The sequence below is a fragment of the Kogia breviceps genome, chromosome 17 (assembly GCF_026419965.1).
Source record: "Kogia breviceps isolate mKogBre1 chromosome 17, mKogBre1 haplotype 1, whole genome shotgun sequence".
Taxonomy (NCBI): domain Eukaryota; kingdom Metazoa; phylum Chordata; class Mammalia; order Artiodactyla; family Physeteridae; genus Kogia; species Kogia breviceps.
Window position 1 is genome coordinate 21,564,680 of NC_081326.1, and position 24,522 is coordinate 21,589,201.

The 24,522-nt window shown below is 40.1% G+C and overlaps 1 protein-coding gene across 1 annotated transcript in view; it reads left to right on the top strand.

The window, feature by feature from the left end:
• Nucleotides 1-24,522, top strand: part of STMN2 (stathmin 2) — a 54,465-nt gene that overhangs the window by 23,445 nt on the left and 6,498 nt on the right. Inside the window, exons 2-4 of the mRNA XM_059042436.2 lie at nt 5,087-5,182; nt 9,825-9,997; nt 21,247-21,438. Coding sequence (XP_058898419.1) covers nt 5,087-5,182; nt 9,825-9,997; nt 21,247-21,438 — 461 coding nt within the window. The remainder of the gene's footprint in view (nt 1-5,086; nt 5,183-9,824; nt 9,998-21,246; nt 21,439-24,522) is intronic.

Genomic DNA, 24,522 nt, shown 5'->3' on the forward strand with positions numbered 1-24,522 from the left:
TCAATTCGAAGTATGAAATTTCAATAGTGAAATCTTAATAACGTGTTTCTAATAGCATTCACATTTGCTTGGGATTTGTTTTATTGTCAATAAAAAAGTTTATCCACATTCTATATATTTCCGTACCTCAACCCAAGGTCTATTTTCTGCAAGGCCAACTCATCCTACTGGACTCAGTTTTAGTGACCCTTTTTCTGGAAAGCTTCCCTTGGCCACTCATCCATGAGGATCTCTCACTCTCTTCTATCTCCCCTTGACTCCAAATTTAGTTGTTCTTTTCTATCAATTCATCTTTCATAAAGTCCCCTGCATCTTCCCTTTCCTTTTCCTCTGCACTACCATTTCCCCAAACCACCCTGCATTACCTGCTGAACTTTATTCAACTGTTTCTTAAGTGTGTCTCCTAGTGATGGGTCTTTCCTGCATAAAACGGCCAAATAGGTCTAAGCAGAGCTTTTATCAGGTAATTCCACTTTCAAAACGTTCAATGGCTTCCTATTGCTAGAATGACTCGTAATAGCCAAACGTTTCGACCATGAATGGGGATGTTATTAATGAACTTACACCAGAACGATGCAGGCAAACCAGGACTTACAGCGAACCAACCCATTGCCAACTCTGTGCTTTTCAAACTTTTTCACCTAAATATTCCTAAGGGTGGACTCAAAACTAAACTCTCAAATTCAAATTTCTTTTAAGTTTACACATTTAAAATTCTTGAAATTCTAACATTCTTGTATATATCCATGTTCGTTTTGATGTACACATAATGTTTTTAAGTCCCCGCAGCCCTTTTACCTGAGCAAAATTTCGAAACATCTTAGCCAAAATCTTGGAGCCAAACTGACCTCAGAGAAGACTTACTATCAGGACACAACTTCTAAAAACCCTTTGCAGTGTAGTCTATGAACAAGCTGTCTCCTGAAACACAGAGAAGGCCATTCACAAAGACCTGGAAGTTAATTATGATCCCTGGAGTTGAGTGAGCCATCCTTATGTAAACTCACTGCTCCACTCACAAAAGTTTTCCATATGGTCTCTTTATAAACCCATTCCCATGTCAACAATAACAAATATACCTCCTCTTCTTTGCTTTCCCCAACCCTACTTAGTCTTATGCTCTGGTTGCCATATAAAATACGAGGTACCCAGTTAAATTTGAATTTCGGAAAAGCAAGGAATGGTTTTCAGTATGTCCCGTGCAATATTTGGATTAAAACTGAACTCGGTATTGGTATTCTTATTTGCTAAATCTGGCAACTCTAACTGTAAAGCCATTGCTGACCACCCTCCCCACAGCCCCAGGACTTTGAGGTTCTGAATTTCTAGTACAAATCATCTGCCTCTCTTTGACACCCTATTTTGCATGTGTTTCTATCACTTTTTATATCCATATACTTCATTTCCCTGACTTGAAAACTCCTTAAGAATGAGGACACATATATATCTCTTTTAAATTTCATAATGCCTCACGGAAACTCTTGACCATAGGTGGTGATCATAAATATTGATACTTGTCAACTGAGAGATTGATTTAAAATCAGTGAGCAAAATAGCCAACAACTATTTATTAAGCAACTGCTTTCTGTTCCATTCAGAACTCTGCTGTAAATTATTTCATAAATGAGTAAGATGCAACATTTGCCTTCAAAGAGTTTAGTAAACAAAAATTACACATCAAAAACCAGTAGTGAATGACCTGAAACAGTATATAATCAAGTATAACAGTGTATAATCATGATTATGTAGTATAGCCTACTAAGGACAACAGGAGATCAATGTGGGGGTACCCCGAAGAGAGGGAAACGCTGAAGAGGGGTGATCTGAATTGGGATTCAGATCTTGGGAAGGATGTAGATGAATGGAGACAGGAAGGGCAGTGCCATCTGGGGAAAATCTTGGGCAACTGCAGCAAGTGGAAAGGAAACCCATCTTCACAGTATGCCTTTGCTGCATGGAAACAATCAGAATTTGCTTGGGCTGTGGTTGCAACTGGTTTTACGGGGTTCCATAGGATTCAGAGCAACTATATCAGAGAAAATCTATGCAATGGCTACTACTGGATAGAGTCATGCCATGTAGAGTCACAGGCCCTGATGTTTAAAAAAAAATAATCAAAGTAAGGATGCCATTAAAGAAATCACCCACGGAGATGAGCTGGGGTTTGTCCCCAGATCACCTAAGAGAGGAAAGAACAAACATTTTTATCAGTCACCGTTATATATTGCACATGGGCTCTAAATGTGTTGGTTCCTGAAAACGTTTACACCTTTATCAATCTTAATTAGATCAGTGACCTTACTGAAAATTGGTGAACTTCATTTCCAGGAAACTGAGGACAGATGTTGGGGAATGTTTTCTTCAGTAGGAATTCATTTTCTTGTACAGCTTTAATCTGTTACCTCTCTATAAAATGGAAAATCTTTTTTTATTGAAGTATAGTTGATTTACAATATTGTGTTAGTTTTCAGGTATACAGAAAAATGATTCTGTTTTATATATTTTTCAGATTATTTTCCATTATAGGTTATTACAAGATATTGAATGTTGTTCCCTGTGCTATACAGTAAATCCTTGTTCTTTATCTATTTTATGCATAGTAGTTTTTAATCTGTTAATCCCATACTCCTAATTTATCGTTGCCCCCTCCCTTTCCCCTTTGGTAACCATAAGTTTGTTTTTTATGTCTGTGAGTCTGTTTCTGTTTTGTATATAGATTCATTTGTATTATTCTTTAGATTCCACACATAAGAGATATCTTATAATATTTATCTTTCTCTGTCTGACTTACTTCATTTAGTATGATATTCTCTAGGCCCATCCAGGTTGCAGCAAATGGCAATATTTCTTTTTTATGGCTGAGTAATTTTCCATTATATATATATATATATATATATATATATATATATATATATGTATACACCCCCTACATCTTCTTAAACCAATCACTGGTTGATGGGAACTTGGGTTGTTTCCATGTCTTGGCTATTGTAAATAGTGCTGCTATGAACATTGGGGTGCCTATATCTTTCCAAATTAGAGTTTTCATCTTTTCTGGATATATGCTCGGAAATGGGATTGCTGGATCATACGGTAGGTCTATTTCCGTTTTTTTAAGGAAACTCCATACTGTTTTCCACAGTGGCTGCACCAATTTACATCCCCACCAACAGTATAGAAAGGTTCCCTTTTCTATGAGACAGAATATCTTTTATTTTGCTTTTGGATTGTCCTTCCCTAATAAAGTTGATGTCTTTAACATGTGCTTCTAGTATGTGCTTAATTTTGCAAAATATTTTGGGTACCATTTGGCATCCTCTTACCAGAAAAAGGTACAAGCCTACAAAGTCTTGCTGTTTTGGTTTTAATCAGTTCGTGGAATTAAATGCATTGAGCCACAAAATGCTTTATGTGACAGATAGTGTGATTCACGCTGAACATCCATGTGAAGATCGGCTTGGACCTTTATAAATGACATAATTTTATTAACTAAATAGACACATAGAACAAAGAAATATGGTTTCAGCCTTCTAAAGTTCCAAAGGCATCCAGTAAAATCTCTCAGAATGGGTGTCGGCAGGACTATTCTGGCACAAGGCAAATTGTGTTGCTTATTTTAAGGAAATAAGCTAAATAGGGAGGGAGATTCTTTTAGAGAGATGCTCTGGATGTATTAGGTTGAACCATATGCAGTATGACACTATTGGTCTTTGCGTATGGTTCAACGGTGTGCAAGCGTGTCCAGCCCTCTTGGCACATTGAATCTCATTCTGAAAGTAGAGCTAGAAGAAAGCCTCTTGGCAATCTTAAGACAGATTGATTTACTACCTTTTATCCAGAGACCCCAACATTGTCACTGGCCATATATGACTTCAGCCTCTGTGGGCCATTTCATTTGCAAAATTGATGGTACAGTGGGTAGATAGTTGACTAAATGATCTCTTAGAATCTTCCCAATCTAAATTTCTGTAGCTCTAAAACATCCAGGTACTGAATCTGTTTCCTACTGGCTAACCAAAGATGCACCTGTCGATAATGCCCAAACAATCTTCTGCAGATTCTCGCCTTTCCCAGGTACTCCTCTTCCATGGGTTACATAATGATCAGAAGACCCTGCCAAGAGGTACCTGGTCCCTGTGAGATTCAATATGTTAGGACATCACCATTTGTTTATACTTTCTCACAAGTCAGTGCACATTATCTCTATTATTTTTCTTCCATTTTCCTTAATTTATTAATTTTGCTAATTAAACAACCAACAAAGATGAGAGGGTCCCACCTCTTTATCCCCATCTGGTCGTCACTTGGCCCAGTGATGAACAAGATAAGAGGCCCTCTAAGGTTGCCTGGATGGGAGACCTCTTGAAAGACAAAGGGGAAAATGAAATGGGGCGGAGGGGTTGGGGGCAGTGAAGGGGGAGGAAGGTCTGAACTCCAGCAGCTGCTTGGCATCCAAACTGAGTGTGCAGAGAGGAAGAGACATCCTTATCAGATCTCAGGTCCAGGTTTTTAGTGTGTGTGGAAAGAGGGAGATTTAAAAAAAAAAAAAAAAAAAAGTGCACTTCGGATGAAGAGAAATAAGCAACATTGGTCCCTGCAAGATATATCAATATTTGCTTAATAACTATCCTGATGAGTTCTCTGACTCTCCCCAAATGCGTATGTGGCCATTCAGGGTCAACCAGCAAAGGACACCTCCTGAAGCTGATTTATATACAACAGACCTGCGTACACATGTACTGGAATGGACCTCTCTCTTTGCCCATTTTGTCTGTTTCTGCTTCCTCCGAATCTTTCCTGTCTCTCCCTCCTACCCTGCTGGATCTCATTTCCTTCTACCTTCCTTTCTTTCTCTAGCTTCCTTTCTCTCACTTCTTATCTAACCTGCAACAATTTGTGTTTTATGTCCTCTGTAATAAGAAATATGCACCCCAGAGTCCGTTTGCATCTTTCGTTCATTTCTATTTTGTGAAAGATAGCAGTGTCCCTGGCAACATTCATGCTGCAGTTATTACTCAGGTTAAAAGAAAACGTTCAGAGGAAATTCAGAAGATGATAGATACTAATCTTGAGCCTTTTGTTTCAGCCTACAAGGAAAAAATGAAGGAGCTGTCCATGCTGTCGCTGATCTGCTCTTGCTTCTACCCTGAACCTCGCAACATCAACATCTACACTTACGATGGTGAGATGCTTACAATGGAAATGCCCCTGCTGGCTGGATCAGTTGGCAAAGCTTGGATGTATTTGTTTCTGTCTCACAGTTCCTGATATATTTAACTCAATATTTTGTAGATCTTACTATGGACCTGCCGGGTCTAGCTAACGGGTCTTATTGATTGCCGTTTGCTCAAAACAGTATGAGTTTGATGCTAATAACAGCACATTAATGTCTCTTAAGAAACATGGCTGAGTGCTTATTAGCCATCGCATCCAGCATGTCAACATCCACAATATGTCCGAGGCTTTTCTTTGCAAATAACATGATATGCTAAGCTGTAAGTAGAGATCACAATTTGCAAGAAAATGCTTTGTAGTTAGAAAACTCGGGAGAGAAAATCAACCACCATCACAGTTTTTTAGTGTAGCTTTATAAAATCCCCGTATTTTGTGTATGCATGTCAACAACCTAATAAGTTCCAGTAGTAAAGCCGACCTATGACTGAAGCCCCAGATAAAGAGGATTTTAAAAGAAAATCTTGAAGAACTGGCAGAGCTATGAACCTTATTTTGCAATAAAACCTTTTGCTTTGATTTATCCTGATTCATACTACTTAATTTGATTACCTTCCTGGTTCTGCCACTATCTGCATGACCTCCGGCAAGTAACTTAGATTCTTTGAGCCTGATTTAACTCTAGTATCTTCCTCCCAGTGGTGTTAGGTTTAAATGGCTTCATGTTTAGCATAGAGCCTGGCCTCTTGTAAGCATTCAAAATGGCAGCTGTCATCATCAACAATACCATTTTTACTTAATTCAGTCCATTTAATCAAAATGTTTGGTGCATTGGGCTTCCCTGGTGGCGCAGTGGTTGGGAGTCCGCCTGCCGATGCGGGGGGCGCGGGTTCGTGCCCCGGTCCGGGAGGATCCCACGTGCCGCGGAGCGGCTGGGCCTGTGGGCCATGGCCGCTGAGCCTGCGCGTCCGGAGCCTGTGCTCCGCAACGGGGGAGGCCACAGCAGTGAGAGGCCCGCTTACCGCAAAAAAAAAAAAAAAAAAAAAATGTTTGGTGCAGTTATATATGTAGTAGATAAAGCTGAGGCATATTTGGCTACCTGTCGGGCTCACAACGATTTTCTTTTCCACATGTATAAGGTAATACATTAAAGGTAAGGTGAAAGGATCTATGGCAGTTAACCCCTTCTGTGCCTTTAAAATATTCCAGGACTCAAAGATGTTTTTCTTTCAAACTGATTCTATCATGGCACAAGCACCATAAATATGAATTAACTGTTTCACAAGGAAATGTCTTGCATGCAAAAAGCTTTTGGTTTCCAACCAAAACTCTCATTAGAATGCAGGCCCCATGCCTACTTGGTATAAGTTCATTCAGTCAACAAATACACTGGTCCTATCCTTAATCTGCTAAATGTGGCTGTGGTTAGTAATCCAGCTATGTTTCTTCTGAGACTGTATCTCACCGTGTGTTGTCACTGAGGCTCCAGTGATGAATACGGCTCAGGCCTCTTCTTCAAGGCACTCATGGCCTCGTAGAAGAGAATTACAACTTACAAATAACCAGTAAGTGGAACTCAGTGTGGTTATTTGTTAAGGCAGCATTTACTGGTAGGACACAGAAGACAGTGATGGTTTCTGCCCTCTTAGGGACTGGAGAGAGGGAGACGACAATCAAAAGTTATATAGAAGCTGAGTCTTGGAAGTCAAATAGACAATTCAACATAGCTCATGAACTGCTTCCTAAAAGAACTGGTAGAGAATTTCAAATTCCCAAAGTCTTTAACCTTGTCTTCTCTTTCTATATTAGGTAATAATGGGAAGTGTTTCTTGTAGACAAATATTATAACAAGAATTAATAATAATTATTATTATTTACATTTATAAACACTAAGTGCTATGGCCTGTGCTTTACATTTAGTATCCTTTATATCTTTTTTTTGGAACATCTTTACAATTTAATTTTTTTAACAGCTGTATTGAGGTAACTTACAAATCACTGCACATATTTAATGTATATAATTTGTTTAATTTGGACACGTAGCCTTCACCTTTTACTCTTCACAACAGTCTTATGAGAAAGGTGCCTTTTATCTCCATCTTTTAGATGAGGAAATGAAAGCTTAAAGAAGTGAATTAGGGCTTCCCTGGTGGCGCAGTGGTTGAGAGTCCGCCTGCCGATGCAGGAGACACGGGTTCGTGCCCTGGTCCGGGAAGATCCCACATGCCGCGGAGCAACTGAGCCCGTGAGCCATGGCCACTAGGCCTGTGTGTCCGGAGCCTGTGCTCCGCAACGGGAGAGGCCACAACAGTGAGAGGCCCGCATACCGCAAAAAAAAAAAAAAAAAAAAAAAAAAAAAAAAAAAGAAGTGAATTAACCTTCCCAGTATCACACCCTAGTAAGCAGGGCTTACTATTTGGATGCAAATACAGGCAGTTCTGATTTCAGTGTCTCTAACTCTATCCATTTAAGATCCCATCACCTCATCAAATAAGTGATTTTTATTTGCCTCTGTTCTCTTGAAATCCTTTTCCATAAATTTACATAATTTTTATAGAATTGTACTTAAGATATAAGTACGAATTTAGATGCCTTCAGGAAGATTTCAAATATTTTTACATTTGTGAAAAAAGCCACATCATTTTAAACATACTTACTGAATTGGCTTTGTCTATATGATCTGTTAGCATTCACAGATCTAAGTAAGGTCAGTTCCTGTTCACCTGGGGTCTTACCTGACCACAAACTGAAAGTGCACTAACCAGGCTGCTAAAAGAACATTAATGGAAGCTAATTTATCGTTCTTCTCTGCTCTGCTCTAGTCAGAACTAGCCTGGAGACGTGGCCAGCTTGGTTGCCACAATTTTCAAGGGACATTAATAAATCAGTGAGCCCTGTGAGCTTAGGGAGTGATGCACTAGTAAAGATCTAGAAACAGTGTCACTTTAGGACACTGAGAAGGCTTTAGACTGGAGACAAAAATTTGAAATGGAAAAATCATAAGTCTTTTCAAATACTATTGTGATGCACAACAGAGACTGGCCTGACTTTGGGTGGGTTCAGAGGACAAAACAAGGACTGGGGGGCCGAAACGAGAGGGGTGTAGTCTGGGGTTCCAAATTAAAAACACTCATCTAAAAGTTAGAGCTGTCCAATGAGCTTTTAAAAATCAGTATATTTTACTAAGCTGTAAGTTGTGTAATTACACTAATATCCTAGCAGGTGCTAGCTAGCACTCTATTTTATATTCTAAATGATATTCTTTTACATTATAAATTATATTATGCATTTATTTTCAGGTTTTTGCCCATTTAATTACTATGCATATTATGCAGCTATTGAGTTTAAATTTTTTTTTTTTTTTTTTTTTTTTTTTTTGCGGTACGCGGGCCTCTCACTGCTGTGGCCTCTCCCTTTGCGGAGCACAGGCTCCGGACGCGCAGGCTCAGCGGCCACGGCTCACGGGCCCAGCCGCTCCGCGGCATGCGGGATCTTCCCGGACCGGGGCACGAACCCGTGTCCCCTGCATCGGCAGGCGGATTCTCAACCACTGCGCCACCAGGGAAGCCCTAAATATTTTTAAAATGTACAGAGTGTATAAATTAGATAAGCAGATGTTGCCCCCTCCCTCCCCTACCACAATGCCTCTTGCCCCAGTTCCTGTCTACAGCTGAGAGATGATGAAGAAGAAGGACATTCTAAGTAGCAACGAAGTAGAAGCAAAGATATTACCGTGGTACCCTGTGTTATTGTCTTCATTAGACTATAAGCACCTTGGAGACAGGGACCCCCATCACAGTGTCCTCCCCAGAGTGGACATGACACTGCTTGATGACTCAGATCAGCAGATCTGAAGGGCAAAACGGGAACCAGCAGGATGCCTCGCACATGAGCCTTGACTGCTGCAGGTGTTTCCAACCATTCAGGGAGCTACATCGGTTCCAGCACAGCTCCTGTGATTTCTTTTTTTTTTTTTTTTTTTTTTTTTTCGGTACGCGGGCCTCTCACTGTTGTGGCCTCTCCCGTTGCGGAGCACAGGCTCCGGACGCGCAGGCTCAGCGGCCATGGCTCACGGGCCCAGCCGCTCCGCGGCATGTGGGATCTTCCCGGACCGGGGCACGAACCCGTGTCTCCTGCATCGGCAGGCGGATTCTCAACCACTGCGCAACCAGGGAAGCCCCCTGTGATTTCTAACCACAGGATTAGGTGTGAGAACTGGAGGACTTTGTTATTTTCCTCATTATTTAACCTGAAAATGTTTCCAGCTATGCTAATTTCCAAAAAAAAAAATCTAAATCTGTGCTCCTTGGTTTTCATATGAGGCTCATATTTATTCAAAAGGAAAATAAAGTTAGTTTAAAATCGATTCAGGCTAATCTTTTTCTGGGCACGCCTACCATGATTCAACTCCCTATGGACATTATTGAATTTCCCAACACTGTAAATATTTATCCAGTTAAAATATATCCATAATTAAACTAAAGAAAGAGGTCTTATATGTTCAAACAATGTAGAGTAAATGATCATCTGCAGCATTTTACTCGTCTTTGCCAGAATAACAAGGTTACTTTGGATTGCCGGAATTCAAATTATGTTAGTAAACCCATGCCTGTGTTCTGTGTGCTTAATCTTCTCAAATATTCATCTCTCAGATATGGAAGTGAAGCAAATCAACAAACGTGCCTCCGGCCAGGCTTTTGAGCTGATCTTAAAGCCACCATCTCCTATCTCAGAAGCCCCACGAACTTTAGCTTCTCCCAAGAAGAAAGATCTGTCCCTGGAGGAGATCCAGAAGAAACTGGAGGCTGCAGAGGAAAGAAGAAAGGTAACTTTTTCCATAGGTTTTTAAATTCTGCTCTCTCTTTTCCTTGCCTTCTCTCTCTCCTCTTCTCTCTCCCTTCCCCTCCCCAACCCCTCCGCTTTCACACATACACACACGCACACACACACACACACACACTTCCATCAGAAGTTCCAGGGGACAACGATGCCTGAACCTGCACATGTAGGTCTTCTAGACATAGATCCAGGCTACTTCAGGTAAAAACTGCTGCTTTGAGGCTAGTTAAAACCAAAGATCTCAGACACTGAAAGGACTTCAGTGCCCTAGTGCCCTCCCCCATCTTGGACCCATTTTGATAAAAGCTTCCCTGCCTTAGCCTATCCTTGCTGTCAAGAAAGCGCAGCCTCGGGTACCGTAACTGCAGGGGTTGTGGTGGAGAGAGGTGCCCAAGTGGTGAGTCCTTCCTCTCAGTCTGCATCCTGCCCCAAAGCATAGTACATGGTTTTCCTCGGAACTCGAAAGCACCAGATACTCCCTCTGAGATATTTCCTTCCCAGAAACGCTGTTCACCCCAGGGTAAGGGCCAGAAGCTTGCCCCTGTCCCCAAGGCCTCACTCCCTGTCCTTGAAGTTGGTTCATCCAAGATCAGAACCCTCTCGGGAATATATGAGTATCTTCCTCTACCCATTTCTAAGCCTAGATGGCATTTTTTCCTTTTTGCCATTGGTCCTTGTTTGTATTAAAGAGCTTTTTCCTACAGAGCTAAGTCTTTAGTTTTCCACAATCAGCTGAATAAGAAAAGCCAAGGGTATTAAAAATGGAGGGCATACAGAAATCCCTAAGACTGTATACATAGAGACAGGAGTTATGTCTGAGTATGTGTGTATCAGCTGTGTGATTATGGGGGTCCATCCCATCGAGATGCTCTTGACTAAGCCAAGTGAATTACTGCAGGTAATTCATTCCCATGTTGTATTTTCCACTGACTTTATCATGATATATTTTTAGAATCATGTAGTCACTAAGAATTGCTCCATCATGGTCTCATGATTTAAATGGAAACTGCATTTATAATAATTTTTAAATTTTATTTAGATGTTTATAAAAAAATTAGCCAATACATTAAACACTGCTATGTTGGATACTTACAAAGAAAAGGAAAATAGTCCTTCTCCTAAAGACTGAATTCTCTAACAGGGAGTGCAGAACAAACCCAAATGTGTGTGTATGTATATGTGTTCATACATACCTACACGCACACACACACAAACACACTCACATATATGTACATACATAACTATAGCATCAAATAACAAGGCTCAGAGATTATAAATCCTAGATTAAGTTTTCTGAACCAAATATACTTTTTGTTTTAATCTCTGTGGTTGGGAAATCTTCCTATATGGTGTAACTTTCTGATCACAATTTCAATTTTTACTCAGGTGAAGTTCTCTTTACACCCAGTGAGTATTTCTTTACATATTATTTATTGTATTTGACCAATTACTGTTGTTATAAATTTGGATTTCAAAGGAAGGAAACTAAGCTACTAACCCAAGCAGACATACAGGAAGTTGCTTTTAGAAATATTTATCATTTTTTTGTTGTCATTTATAGCTTTCTTCTCATAGTAAAACTGAATTAACATATTCAGAGTTACCGTCAAGTTAATTTAAGCTCTCACCAAAGCATTGGCATGTTATAGCTAACAGTTGTAAGTATAGGTCATAGGCTGACATATGGAGATGCCATGACTTGATCAGAAGTCAGTAACTGACCTGAAATTGAAAATTAGAGATGATAATTCAACATCATAGTTCAGAATGTTGCTGGTATATTTAATCTGAAGGAAATTATTAAAAGAAAAAGAAGAACACAGAGATGATCAAAATTAACTGGATGTTCTCATAAAATTCCCTGAGTTAACTAATTACTGATTCTGGTAAAATTCATGTACCCTGACAACAGTAAATTATCAACAATTACACGTTTAAACAATTGAATTTAAGTAGAAATTGGCCACGTGGCTAAAAGACATTTACAAATGTAATCATCCAGCATTGCGACACCTAGGAAAAATATTCTTTGGAGCCCTTTAAAATCAGTATTCCGTCACATTTCTGCTCTTACTAAAATTTTCAAAAAAATGATTTTCAAAAAAATCATTATATAGATTATGTCCAGGTAGTAGGGTTTTAATTAGAAGAAAATACAACTAATTAATAGAAAGTGACAGCTTAAGAAATCATTAATTGACTTTTCTATTGGGTTATACGAACTTAATTAGCACTCATTTGAAGAACTGTTAATTCTCTTTAAAGAGAATTATTTAAATTCTTTAATTCTCTTTAAAGAGCCTTTAGCAAGTGCATATATCTCAGTAACTATCTAAGTGAGGACATGCATATAACCAAAACCCAACTCAACTAACTGAAGCAGAAAGAGGGTATGGGACTAAAATCCTCAGAGTGGTTACAGCTTCAAAAAGAGCTTGATCCAGGGACTCAATATTTATTTTTATATTAATCATTTATTTCTACAACTAATTGGTCTCAATACCAAGGATTTTTTGTTTCAGGCAGTCCCAAATTATTTTTCTCACAAATTAGCAACTCCAGCAGAAAGAGAGCTTCTCTTTCCTAATAGTTCTAACAGAAGTCTTAGAATTGAGTCTCAGTGACCTGTGCCAGGTCACATGCCTAACCCAGTAAGATGGTACTAAATAAAGCAGAACAAAGAGAATTGGTAGTTCTGGGGTGAAAAGTGCTATTCATATGGGGTGGTCAGAAAAGGCTTCTTGAATATGAGAACATTTGAAGAGAAGCATGAAGATAGTGAGGGAAAACATTTTTTAAAAAGGTAAGAAGGTAAGGAGCAAGCCATGGGACTCTTCTCTGGGGGACAGAATTTGAAGTAAAGAGAATAGCAAGTGCAAAGGCCCTGAGGTAGGAGTATGCTAGGACGACTATTTGAGAAATAACACAGAGAACAGTATTGTGGGAGCAGAAGGAGCAAGGGGGTACTGGTAGGAACTGAGGTCAGAGGTAGCATTTTTAAGGACTCTGACCTCAAATGAAAAAGAAGGTCATTGGGAAGATAAAACCATTTCACTCCTTGTGAATCACAGCCTCTGTTCAGAGAAATATCTGCTTTAAAAATCTGGGTGACTAGAAAAATAAATAGTGTTGGATAAATAGAGAAGACATGAAAGTGTTCTAGATGTAGAGAATGGTTCCAGAACTAAGGATACCCAGAGGTGAGAATGCAGAAAGTGTGTTTTCAAGGCAGTGGGTAGACCAGTAGTTTGGGCTAGTGGCCTTGGTTAGGGAGTTGGAGAGTAGTGAGGTGAGATCGTGGAGGGCCTTCAATGCCAGGTTAGGTGTTCAAACTCCATTTTATCTAAGAAATGAGGAGTCACTAAAGGCTTTCAAAAATACTCAGATGTCCAACCTAGCCGAGTGACCAGCAACACTCATATTGCCCTGGTTCCATTTCCTTTCCTACAAGCTAAAAGTTTGTAAAGATTCCGCCTACCAAACAATACATTTAAATAAGTATTAATCAATTCCTTTTGTCATGGTTATAATCAAAGCATCTATAACTGCCAATTAATATTTTTGATTATCATAAAATAAGCATTCTCTCACTAAATTAACATAATTCTAACTCAAAGTAAGGGTAAAGATAGACACAGAGGTATTTCACAGAGGTGAAATATGACTTCTGATGGGGCTTTTAAAACAAAAAGGTTATGAGAACCCTCCCCCCTCCATTAGTACCCTTGAAAGACTTGCTTCTAGGATCTGAGTTTTAGAGATCATGTCTGGGAAGCAGTGACCTACCTAGGCTGTGCTGCTGGAGCCTGCTGGATTTAGAACTGGAGCGCTGCCACTGACTCATCTCCATGTGGGCTCAAATTCACTTTGTGTTCAATGTTTTGGCAGTTTCCCCACTTCCTCACTCCATCTGTTGATACTATTGCAGCACTGACCGTCTGATCACTACGTTAAATGCTCCTCCCTTAGGCTCCTTTGAACCAGAATTAATGCTCCATTGATTAGTTGGTAGAAGATTATTACAAAAGGAATAAGTCCTTTTCCTGATTTTTTTCTTCCTCCTTTGATTATCTCTGAGAATCGGTATTCACCTCCATGAGACCACATTACCTCATGAGGTCAGATTTGAAGCTCATTATATGAAATTAAAGTTTCCATACAGCAGCTTACCCAGGTGGATAAAATGATATGAACACTTCGGTTATCCATCCATCCATCCATCCATCCATCTGTCCATTTATTCATTCAACAAACATTTATTTAGTGAGAGGCAGCAGAGCTAAGCTAAACATACATTCCAGTTGGCCCAGGACAACCCCAACTTATTCCTACTGTTTGGTTATCATTATTATCTCAATCTCGTAAGTATCCCCGTTCGGACAATAAATTATGTGATATGGCAAGACAAGCACAGTGTTTAAGAGCATCTTTAAAAGCATAGTGGTTAAGAACACATGGTTAAGAGAATGCCTGTGATCAAAGTCTGGTTTCGCCACTTAATAGCTGTGTGACCTTGGGCAAGTCACTAATCTCACTATGTATTATTTTATCTATCTGTAAAATGACACTAACAACAGGACCTCCATCCTGGAGTTATTGTGAGAATTAAAAGAGTTATTCCATATCACAAGCACTGTGAAAGTGTCAGCTATTATTGTGTAAAAACACATCCAATTCCAACCTCACAGAGATGATCTAGCAAACTCATGATTTTATAAGGAAAGCTTCTCATTAACACAGATGCTGAAATGTTACTGTATAATACATTTCCTAAATATTTTTAAACATTATAAAATATTTGTTATCAAATTTCAAAGGTGGTTTGATAGGTAACAGATATATAAATAGTTCAGCCCAACTAAAAGTGGCTTGAAAAACTTAGTATTATTTTAAAAAATGATGAAAACTTAAGGAATTGAATGATATTGATAAAATCTCATGCTAAAATCAATTAAATTAAAAAGAAAGTTATTCAAACCACTCCGGTAAACTATAATTGGCATACTGACAATACTTGCACAGTCAACTCCAAAGTCATCGAACCTCCGAAAGAAATGTGTTGCTTATTTTTAATAATATGGCCTCGAAGTGGACCATTTGTCACCAAACATGATAGACTTACCCTTTCCATGTGTCGGCATCTCACATTGTAGATGGCTACTAAAGTCGAATCCAGTAAAAGAGCGGTGGTTTGTACAGCAATGATTATGAGCTAAAGTGCTGGATTATTCACAATTCAACATTCAGGAAGCGTTCTGCTCCTTAGAGAATGCGACACATGGTCCACAGACTCTTCCCGTGTGTGAAGAGCACCCCCGTGATTCTTTTCCTAGGAGTTAACCACAGGAAATGCACTACAGACTCTGGCAGAAGGACTGATTCTAAAGGTGCCTGGATTTCACTCATTTTAAATTTCTTACTATGCTCCTGATTCTTCAACACAAAGTGAATATTAAACCCTTTTGTTTTACATAATTATACTCAATCATCATATTTAACAAGGCTTTATTTGTGACTTTAGCTGGGTTATTAATGTCTTTTCATTGTTAACCGTAAAGCAAATAATTAGAGACACATCATCTAACCTATTACCGTAAAAGCGCTTAGGTACTAGGAGATCTAGCGTCGGAGAAATGGTTCTAGAAGGCAAGAAATATATCCAAATGATGAAAAGGGACAAGAAATGGAGAGGTATGGGGACTTCCCGGCAGTCTAGTGGTTCAGACTTCACCTTCCAATGCAGGGTGCTGGTTCGACCCTGGTCGGGGAGCTAAGATCCCACATGCCTCGCCGCCAAAAAACCAAAACGTAAAGCAGAAGCAATATTGTAACAAATTCAATAAAGACTTTAAAAACGATCCATATAAAAAAAATACTTTAAAAGAAAATAGAGGTAGAAATGTACTTCAGAACACATAGAAATAAAAACTAGCACTATCTAAAATATAGTCTTAAATCTCCTCTGTGTACACAAAGTAAAATGGGTTTTATTATAGCACTTAACTCAAATTTATCTTCCATTTCATTATACAGTAATTAAATGCTTATACTCAGTAATATAAGAAATGGTAATGAACCTCTTTGGAAAATTATATAGTTAAAGTCTTCCTAAATGTACAATAATTCTTCTCACCATCTCATCATTTTTCCCTTCACGTATCTCTCTTGTAATTATTTCAGTGATACTGAGGTCAGTGTGAGGAAATTTATGCCTAGAATAGGTGTTCACTATCCATGTGGCTCCGCTATTACAATAGCAAGATGGAGATGTTCTTCATCTCCCAGAACATCATGCTGGACGACTTAGGTCTATAAATACTTTGCCTTGACATTCGCATTATACCTCCTGATCATCATCGTGTCCTCATTTTCTATTTCCGCATTTCAGTGACCTTCAACATTAGGTACATTTTATTCAGAAATGTTCCTCCATGGTCAGATCCGTTTCCCTTAAACAATATTTTTAACAACGTTTAGCAAATCCCACCTCTCCAGCCTCCCTATAAGTCAATCAAGATTCCTTTCTGCTAATCTGCCCAAACAAGGAATAAAGTAAGAATACCTATTCGACCACGTAGCAAAAACTCTACTCCGACTGAAATGAAGGCAAATGCTTCTACTTTTATATATCACATCCTCACACTCATTTTCTGTTTTAAATTTGCTTATTGATAGAAATATTAGAATCAGAACCAGTGAGGCTGTGACTGGGAGATTAAAGCTATAATCATAGAATCAATTTCTCCCCAGGAATAAAGTTAGAGAGGTTATAGGTGGTGATATCTGGATGCCAGGCTATGTAAGAAGGAAGAAGAATTATGACTTTCTGCAGCAGTGGAGTTCCAGAGACCCTAGGAACCGAGGTCAAAGCCCTCAGGGCTGTTAGCTCCATGGAAGAATTTAAGAGTTGAGTATGTATGAGGAAGAATCAAAACAGGAAGGCAGACATATTTTCTTGGTGAGGAATTCTTTCCATAATCAACTTCTCATCCTGTACTTTTTTTTCCATGGACTTGAGCTTTAAATATCTGAAACATATATAATTATTAGATCCTACTAATGCATGAGTTGAGGCAATCGTGGTTATAACAATCGCTACCAGTGTGTAAGGAAAGGCTCCATAGAAGCAAGTGGCCCTGAAGGGTGGCCTGGCCCAGATAGGCAGGTCTTCATCATTGAGCAGCGGCCTCACGTGAGAACGTTCTGTACTGCCTTCTGTTTCTGTTTCACCCCATTGCTTGTGCTAAAGGAATGCACTTGACACCTAGGCTGGGTAATCTCATTTAGCCCCAGTGGCTGCAAAAGCACTAATGCCATTAATTGAGGCATTTCAAACTGGGCCAAATGCCACACTCCACAAATGCAATAGGCCTCCCTCCTTTCGTGATTATGGGCCCCCGAGGGAGTCTGTGTTCACACAGACCAAATGTGTCCCACCGAGGCAAGAGATCTGAAAAGGAATGTATTGCTCTATTACCCTTTCAATGCCAAGGCCTTCCCTTCTCAATCCTATTCCCCTGCTGTCTCCTGACTGGTTTCGGCTCTTTCACAAAAGGAAATTAAGAGCACAAATATAAACATCAAGTTACAACACAATTTCACGAAGTGCCAAGGTTAATTTGAGCATCTGAAAATTAAAAATGACGCAGTTGCTTCTGGATAACTATCCATGGTAACTCTGCGAGAAAGGGCCACAGAAAATTCCAGGTAGATCCTATCCAGGGCAGCGCTGGAAGCACTGATCTATGGGAGAAGGAGGAGGGGAAAGGGACTTACTAACATACCGAGCAGAACGTTCACGTATCTACTGGCTTCAGCAGCCTTGGCTGATGGACCATGTCGTACAGATGAATACAATCTAACAGCACTGCTCTAGAGGATTTTGAAAAATTCTGTTTTGCTTTATTTTGATTAATTTGGTGTTCTTTGGTTTCCTGAATCTGCCCCATCATTTTCTGCCCATTACAAGAGATACCTAAGGCCCCAATCTTATCCATAATTCTTAGACACATTGCACCCTTGTTTTGTTATAACCCAGAATTCTCTCCCTCAAAAAGTTTTCCGGACTTAACGTTACGTAAATTGAATTGAACTTTCTGAAATGAAAGACCACAGTCATTTCCTCTTACTTCTTTGTGGTGCTTCCTTAACTGTGAAAATTCTTAGCAGTACAGCCCCATTCAGTGTACGTGTGCTGGTGGAGAGGAGGGAGTTAAGGAAGGACAGACTGTCACCAACCACGAGGACACCTGAATCTACTCACCGTCAATAACTCAAGGAATGTGAACAGATATCCTGCACACGTGAGATAACCAAGATTCTACATCGGAGTTTAGGTGTAGCAGGAGGTTCAATTGCCATCCTCTCCTGTCACAAGTGTTTTGAGTTTTCCTTTCAATAATAATGGCTGCCGTTTGCTCAGCACTAACTTACTCATTATTAGACACTGTGCTGAATACCTAGCAGACATTACTTCATTTGATGCTGGCAAATAGTCCTATGAGATAGCTACTATCTTTATGCATATGTGAAAAAAATAATTTCATGAAGACTTTTCTCAGAGGGAAACTTTAAACACACACACACACCTTTAGTCAGTCTCTCTCTCCCTGTGTCACAATTTAGTAGCCCTGAGAGCAGTAGATAAGCAAAATCAATGTAGGATGTTTTACCAATAGTCCTACCTAGATGCAGGAGGATGAATTAACTAGAAAATATTTTTTCATGTTTCTTCCAGAAAGGCTCCATTTGATCTTGAACTTACTTTGTGTTAACATTTTATCATCTTTCAAGGTAGATTTTTTGCAAGTTATAACAAAGCAAGAATGAAATGGGTCCACTAAAGATGTCAGTGAAACGATTATGGGGTTAAAACAAGAAGTGGGGCTGGTTCCCAGAACTGTCTGGTTTAATCTCCAATGAGTCACTAGACATATTCCTGATAAACTTCAGAATAACCACATCAACAGAGACTCTTAGGCTGTCTGATTTTACAATTCCTGTAGAATTGTATCTAAAGAAAAGTTTCTTTCCCTGTCAGACTTCGTATTGTTTATACATCACAATCTCTCCAGTAAAGGGCCCACGACCACTCCCATCAACTGAAATATCTTCCTATTAATGTTTTTTTTCTTTTTTTTTGCGGTACGCGGGCCTCTCGCTGTTGTGGCCCCTCTCCAGTCGCGGAGCACAGGCTCCGGACGCGCAGGCTCAGCGGCCATGGCCCACGGGCCCAGCCGCTCCGCGGCACGTGGGATCTTCCCGGACCGGGGCACGAACCCGCGTCCCCTGCATCGGCAGGCGGACTCTCAACCACTGCGCCACCAGGGAAGCCCCCTATTAATGTTTTTAATGGTAATCAATATTTAGCCCATGAAATGTTTGTTTGATCTCCCACTGTTTAGATATTCACATTTACAATTACTCCTGTAAAGCCTCACCTCAGAGGACCAGCTGATCCCAAGGAATTACCCAGGAACTATGGATGTGTAATAATTTAGTCTTAAACCTGGATAGTTCAGTATTGGGTAAGACTTCTCTTAGCTGCATAATTGTGGAGAAGATGAATGTGGAAAGATGTTAATATATCCAGGCTCATTGACACAGCTAGGACTTAAACACAGGCCTGACACCAAAGCCCATGCCAGTGAGATTTTCAAAAAGTAGGCTGTGAACTGCCTGCATTACAATCACTAGGGATGCTTATCAAAAATGTAGCTTCCCAGGGGCTTCCCTGGTGGCGCAGTGGTTGAGAATCCGCCTGCCGATGCAGGAGACACGGGTTCGTGCCCCGGTCCGGGAAGATCCCACATGCCGCGGAGCAACTAAGCCCGTGAGCCATGGCCGCTGGGCCTGTGCGTCCGGAGCCTGTGCTCCGCAGCGGGAGAGGCCACAACAGTGAGAGGCCCGCATACCGCAAAAAAAAAAAAAAATGTAGCTTCCTGGGTCTTACCAAAGAACTGCAGAGTCTGAATCTCGTGGGTGGATATCAGGCCTCGGCATAATTATCAAGCACCCCTCTGACTGTTAACGTATAGAACCGTATAGCCTCCTGATGCTACAGGAGAATTACAGTGCACAGAAATGTGTGGGACGTGCAGGAGTGGGTACACAGGTTTTTGATGTTTCTGCTGTAATCACTGAGCAATCACAGGGTTTCACAGGTGACCCAGGTGGCCTTGGCATATTCAAGACGGGGCCAGTAAAGGACTTTCTGTTGTCTGTGGCCATATGCAGATGAAGTTTGCTCTGTTCCCAAAGTCTCCAAAGAGAATTTGGTGCATGAAAAAAAAAAAAGAGCAGAGGTGGGCATGGAATAAAATGAGAAAGTGAATTTAACAATTTGGGAAAAGTTGAAAGGCTCATTGCAGGGCCTAGCCTACAACTGATCAAAAACAATGAGGCATGGGCTTCCCTGGTGGTGCAGTGGTTGAGAGTCCGCCTGCCGATGCAGGGGACACGGGTTCGTGCCCCGGTCCGGGAGGATGCCACATGCCGCGGAGCGGCTGGGCCTGCGCGTCCGGAGCCTGTTGCTCTGCAACGGGAGAGGCCCCAGCAGCGGTGAGAGGCCCGCATACTGCCAAAACAAAAAACAAACAAAAAAAAAACAACGAGGCATGGGCTGGTGGCGCAGTGGTTGAGAGTCCGCCTGCCGATGCAGGGGCTATGGGTTCGTGCCCCGGTTGTCCGGGTGGATCCCACATGCCGCGGAGCAGCTGGGCCCGTGAGCCATGGCCGCTGAGCCTGCGCGTCCGGGGCCTGTGCTCCGCAACGGGAGTGGCCACAACAGTGAGAGGCCAGCGTACCGCAAAAAAAACAAACAAACAAAAAAGAAACGATGAGGCAGGAAAAAGATGGGAACGTGCCCCAATCCTCACCTATTTTCCTCAGGCTTCCATGGATGTTGCCATCAGGTGATTAATTACAGCATTCCCTGTTGCATAAATGCTTAGCAGCAACTTACGAAAACCAAAACTCTTCCAGGAGGGTAAAATGCTTCTTCTAAAACAATCTGTCCAAAAAAACTCACAGCTGAAAATTCAGCTCACTACATTTCCCCACCCACCACATTCTATAGAAAATTCTAAGGCATGCAGATGAGCAGGGAATTGACAACAGTGCCCAAGGCTACAAGTACTATTCATTTGCAAAGAATGCTGTCTTGAATCAGTGGACCATTATTCCACCAGGTTTGTGTCTGGGTGATTCTAAGCTGGATATGTTTTTCTTCCCCAGTCTCAGGAGGCTCAGGTGCTGAAACAATTGGCAGAGAAGAGGGAACACGAACGAGAGGTCCTCCAGAAGGCTTTGGAGGAGAACAACAACTTCAGCAAAATGGCAGAGGAGAAGCTGATCCTGAAGATGGAACAAATTAAGGAAAATCGTGAGGCTAATCTAGCTGCTATTATTGAACGTCTGCAGGAAAAGGTAATCATAACAGAGTCCTGAGCAGATGCACACATTCATATGCAACACGGCCAGATGAACTCTCAAATGCCCAGGCACCAGAGGCTTAATCAATCTCTGCTGCAGGTGCAGAAAGCACCTAACCCCATGGGCAGGGTTTCCCGGGGTGGCATGGCCTTAGTGGGCACTGCAACATGGTTGAGGAATGGGAGTAGGACTTAAAGCTGGAATTCTGTCAGATTTTCCAGGGGTGAAAAGATTGAGGGAGGCTGATTCCTGCTTTTCAAATGTATAACAGACTTCGGTACAAATCTTAGGAACCCATCTACTGGAAAAATATTAAATTGGAAATATTAAATATTTCATACAATCAGTTATAAATGACAATAATATATAGTAAAATAATAGATTTAATATTTAGTCTAATAATTAATATATAATATTAAATCTGTAAAGGTTTTGTCAAAATATATTTGGACATATTTCCATACATTTGGAAAAACATATTTGTCAGAAAAGGACAGAATATTTATGAACAGCAGAAAGCCCATTCTCTCCATGTAGGAAAATCTACACTAAAAGCTAGTAGGGGAAGTTCATTTACTCAATTTCTGGCATCCTGGTGCCTTTCTTCTCACCAACCTGAACATATAACTATTCCCATCAGTCAGGATGAACAGTCCCGGAAATCCTCTAGAAATTGTTCTCTCAGAACCACTGTATCTTTTACTCAGGATAATTGTGAATCAACCTTCATCTCTCATCCTAGGCCCTAGAAAAATAAAAGCAAATGGCATTGCTAGGAATGGGGCATGCTGATCTTATTCCAGGATTGGCAATTAGACCTTTAATATCCAGTGCAAGATTTATATCAATCCAAGTGCTGGGATGAATTGGGAGATTGGGATTGACATATGTACACTGATGTGTATAAAATAGATAACTAATGAGAACCTGCTTATAAAAAAATAAAATTAAATTTTTAAAAAATAAAATAACATTTAAAAAGACGTATCAATCCAAGGCTATCCAGGAGCATTACTGTTTTTTAAAATTACACATACTCAAAACACAGCAGATCCTTCTTGATTTCAGTTGTAAAATAGTTCATAAAATTTGCATATTTAACTATTATTTCCAGAAGTGCTGGATTTTAATGGGCAATTTATTTTTCTCTGTGTATTTTTCTTCACCCACCCCTCTGGCCAGCTCCTTTTTTCTCTCTTCTCACTCTCACCCAGAATTGGTCTCCAACCTCCATGCATACATACTCACATACACACTTGCATGTCTACATACATGCATACATACAGTTTGTCCTGGAAATAATCAACCTGTGGAATGCTTAATATTCCTGGCATCAAGCTGCAGAATCTCCACGGGTGGGACCCAGGCATCCATATTTTTTTTTAACTCTCCAGATGATTCCAGTATGCAGTCAAGTTTGAGAAGTAGCGGTTTGTAGCTTTTTCTGATGTAAATCTCAGCTGACAGCATTTTATCCTGTGCTGAATGATGCAGCCCACATCATTTTTAGGGCCACATTTTCCCTGGTATTCCATAGCTAAAGAGACACTTTTCAAATCTAATAGAATCTTTGACCAGTGACAGCCAAGATCTGTTATCTTCTCGGTAAAGTGGAGATACTCCTTAGAGCATACTAACTTTACTTCCATTTGATGCATTTTAAGTAGATTGTAGATTTTTTGTTGACATATGGTATATGTGTTTGTATGTACCAAAACTACTTTGCTTCTTCCTAAAATAAGACAGAGTTAGTTTTTTATTGTGACTTTTTCTGAATGAAATTACTGCAATGAAGTTAGAAATTAAAAAGAGGATCAATAATAATAATTATGCTGAAAGTGCATGAAACTGCCAATATAACATAAGCTTTTCTGGAATCTCCCACATCAAAAGATGATTATTACTGAAATGACATCTATTAGTGAGATAGTCATGAGGCGACCACACTAAGTGCCCACCATTTTGACAGCCCTCACTGGCCCTACCGATTAGCCAAGAGATGTGATACAATTCCACGTGAGCTTTTGCAGCAATCTGCCTACCACCCAGCCCTCAGTCCCCCTCCTCCTCAATTAATCGAATTGAGCATTTGAGCAGAGCATGTCCCTCGATGGTGGCTACGATGGTATCCTCAGTGTCATTCACTGATGAATTCCCACAGACCTCTCAGAGTCCCAGCCATGTTAGCCCAAAGCCTTTAGATAAGACTGAAAGCCTAAAGCAAAATCAATCCCAGTTGCACTTTAGAACCTACTGAAGAGCTCTTTAAAATGAGAGCTTCTGATGTAGCTGTCTGGGGCGGAACCCAGAGATCAGCATTATTTTTAAAGCTTACCCATAGGCACTCATATTTAGCCAGGGTTGAGAAGCACTGAGCTAAAGCCTTCTTAAATATGTCTTGTTATGTTGTCATGAATGATATTTAAATCTTTTTGATTTTTTTTTTGTTCCGTAAACGTGTTCTTTCTTCCTTCAACAATAATGTTACACTCTTTTTTTAACATATATTACTATTCATTGATTGAATAAATGAGCAACTATAAAAATATAAAAACACTAACATGTGACTAATATGTGGGCAGGTACTGTGTCTGTATTGTTCACCACTGAACACACAGTGCCTAGAATGTGGAAGAACTCAACAAATATTTTTGCATACATACATACGTACATAATTCAGCTCATGGCCCCTCTCTCTCTATTCTATTCCCAAGATTCCTCACGCCTCTCACAATTTCTACTATCTCCTATATGAGAACATACCCTATGATGACTAGTTTATTAATCATTCAGTTAATAATTATTAATGATAATAAATGTAGCTGTGATGATGATGATACATTTAGTGACCACATGACACGTATTAGCTTTGTGCTCAGTACAATTTTGAATGTTACACTGTTTTTTAAATTTCCGTTTCTGTTTCCTTAGCGCTTCACCTCAGCACTCCAACTTATCATATAGAAAAGAATCAAATGAAGAGGGTGTGAGCAAAGAGATGCCTGTGCCACAGAGACCTGCATTAGTCTGATCTGTTTCAGTCACTCAAATTGAGTGACATAAATAGTCATGCTCAGG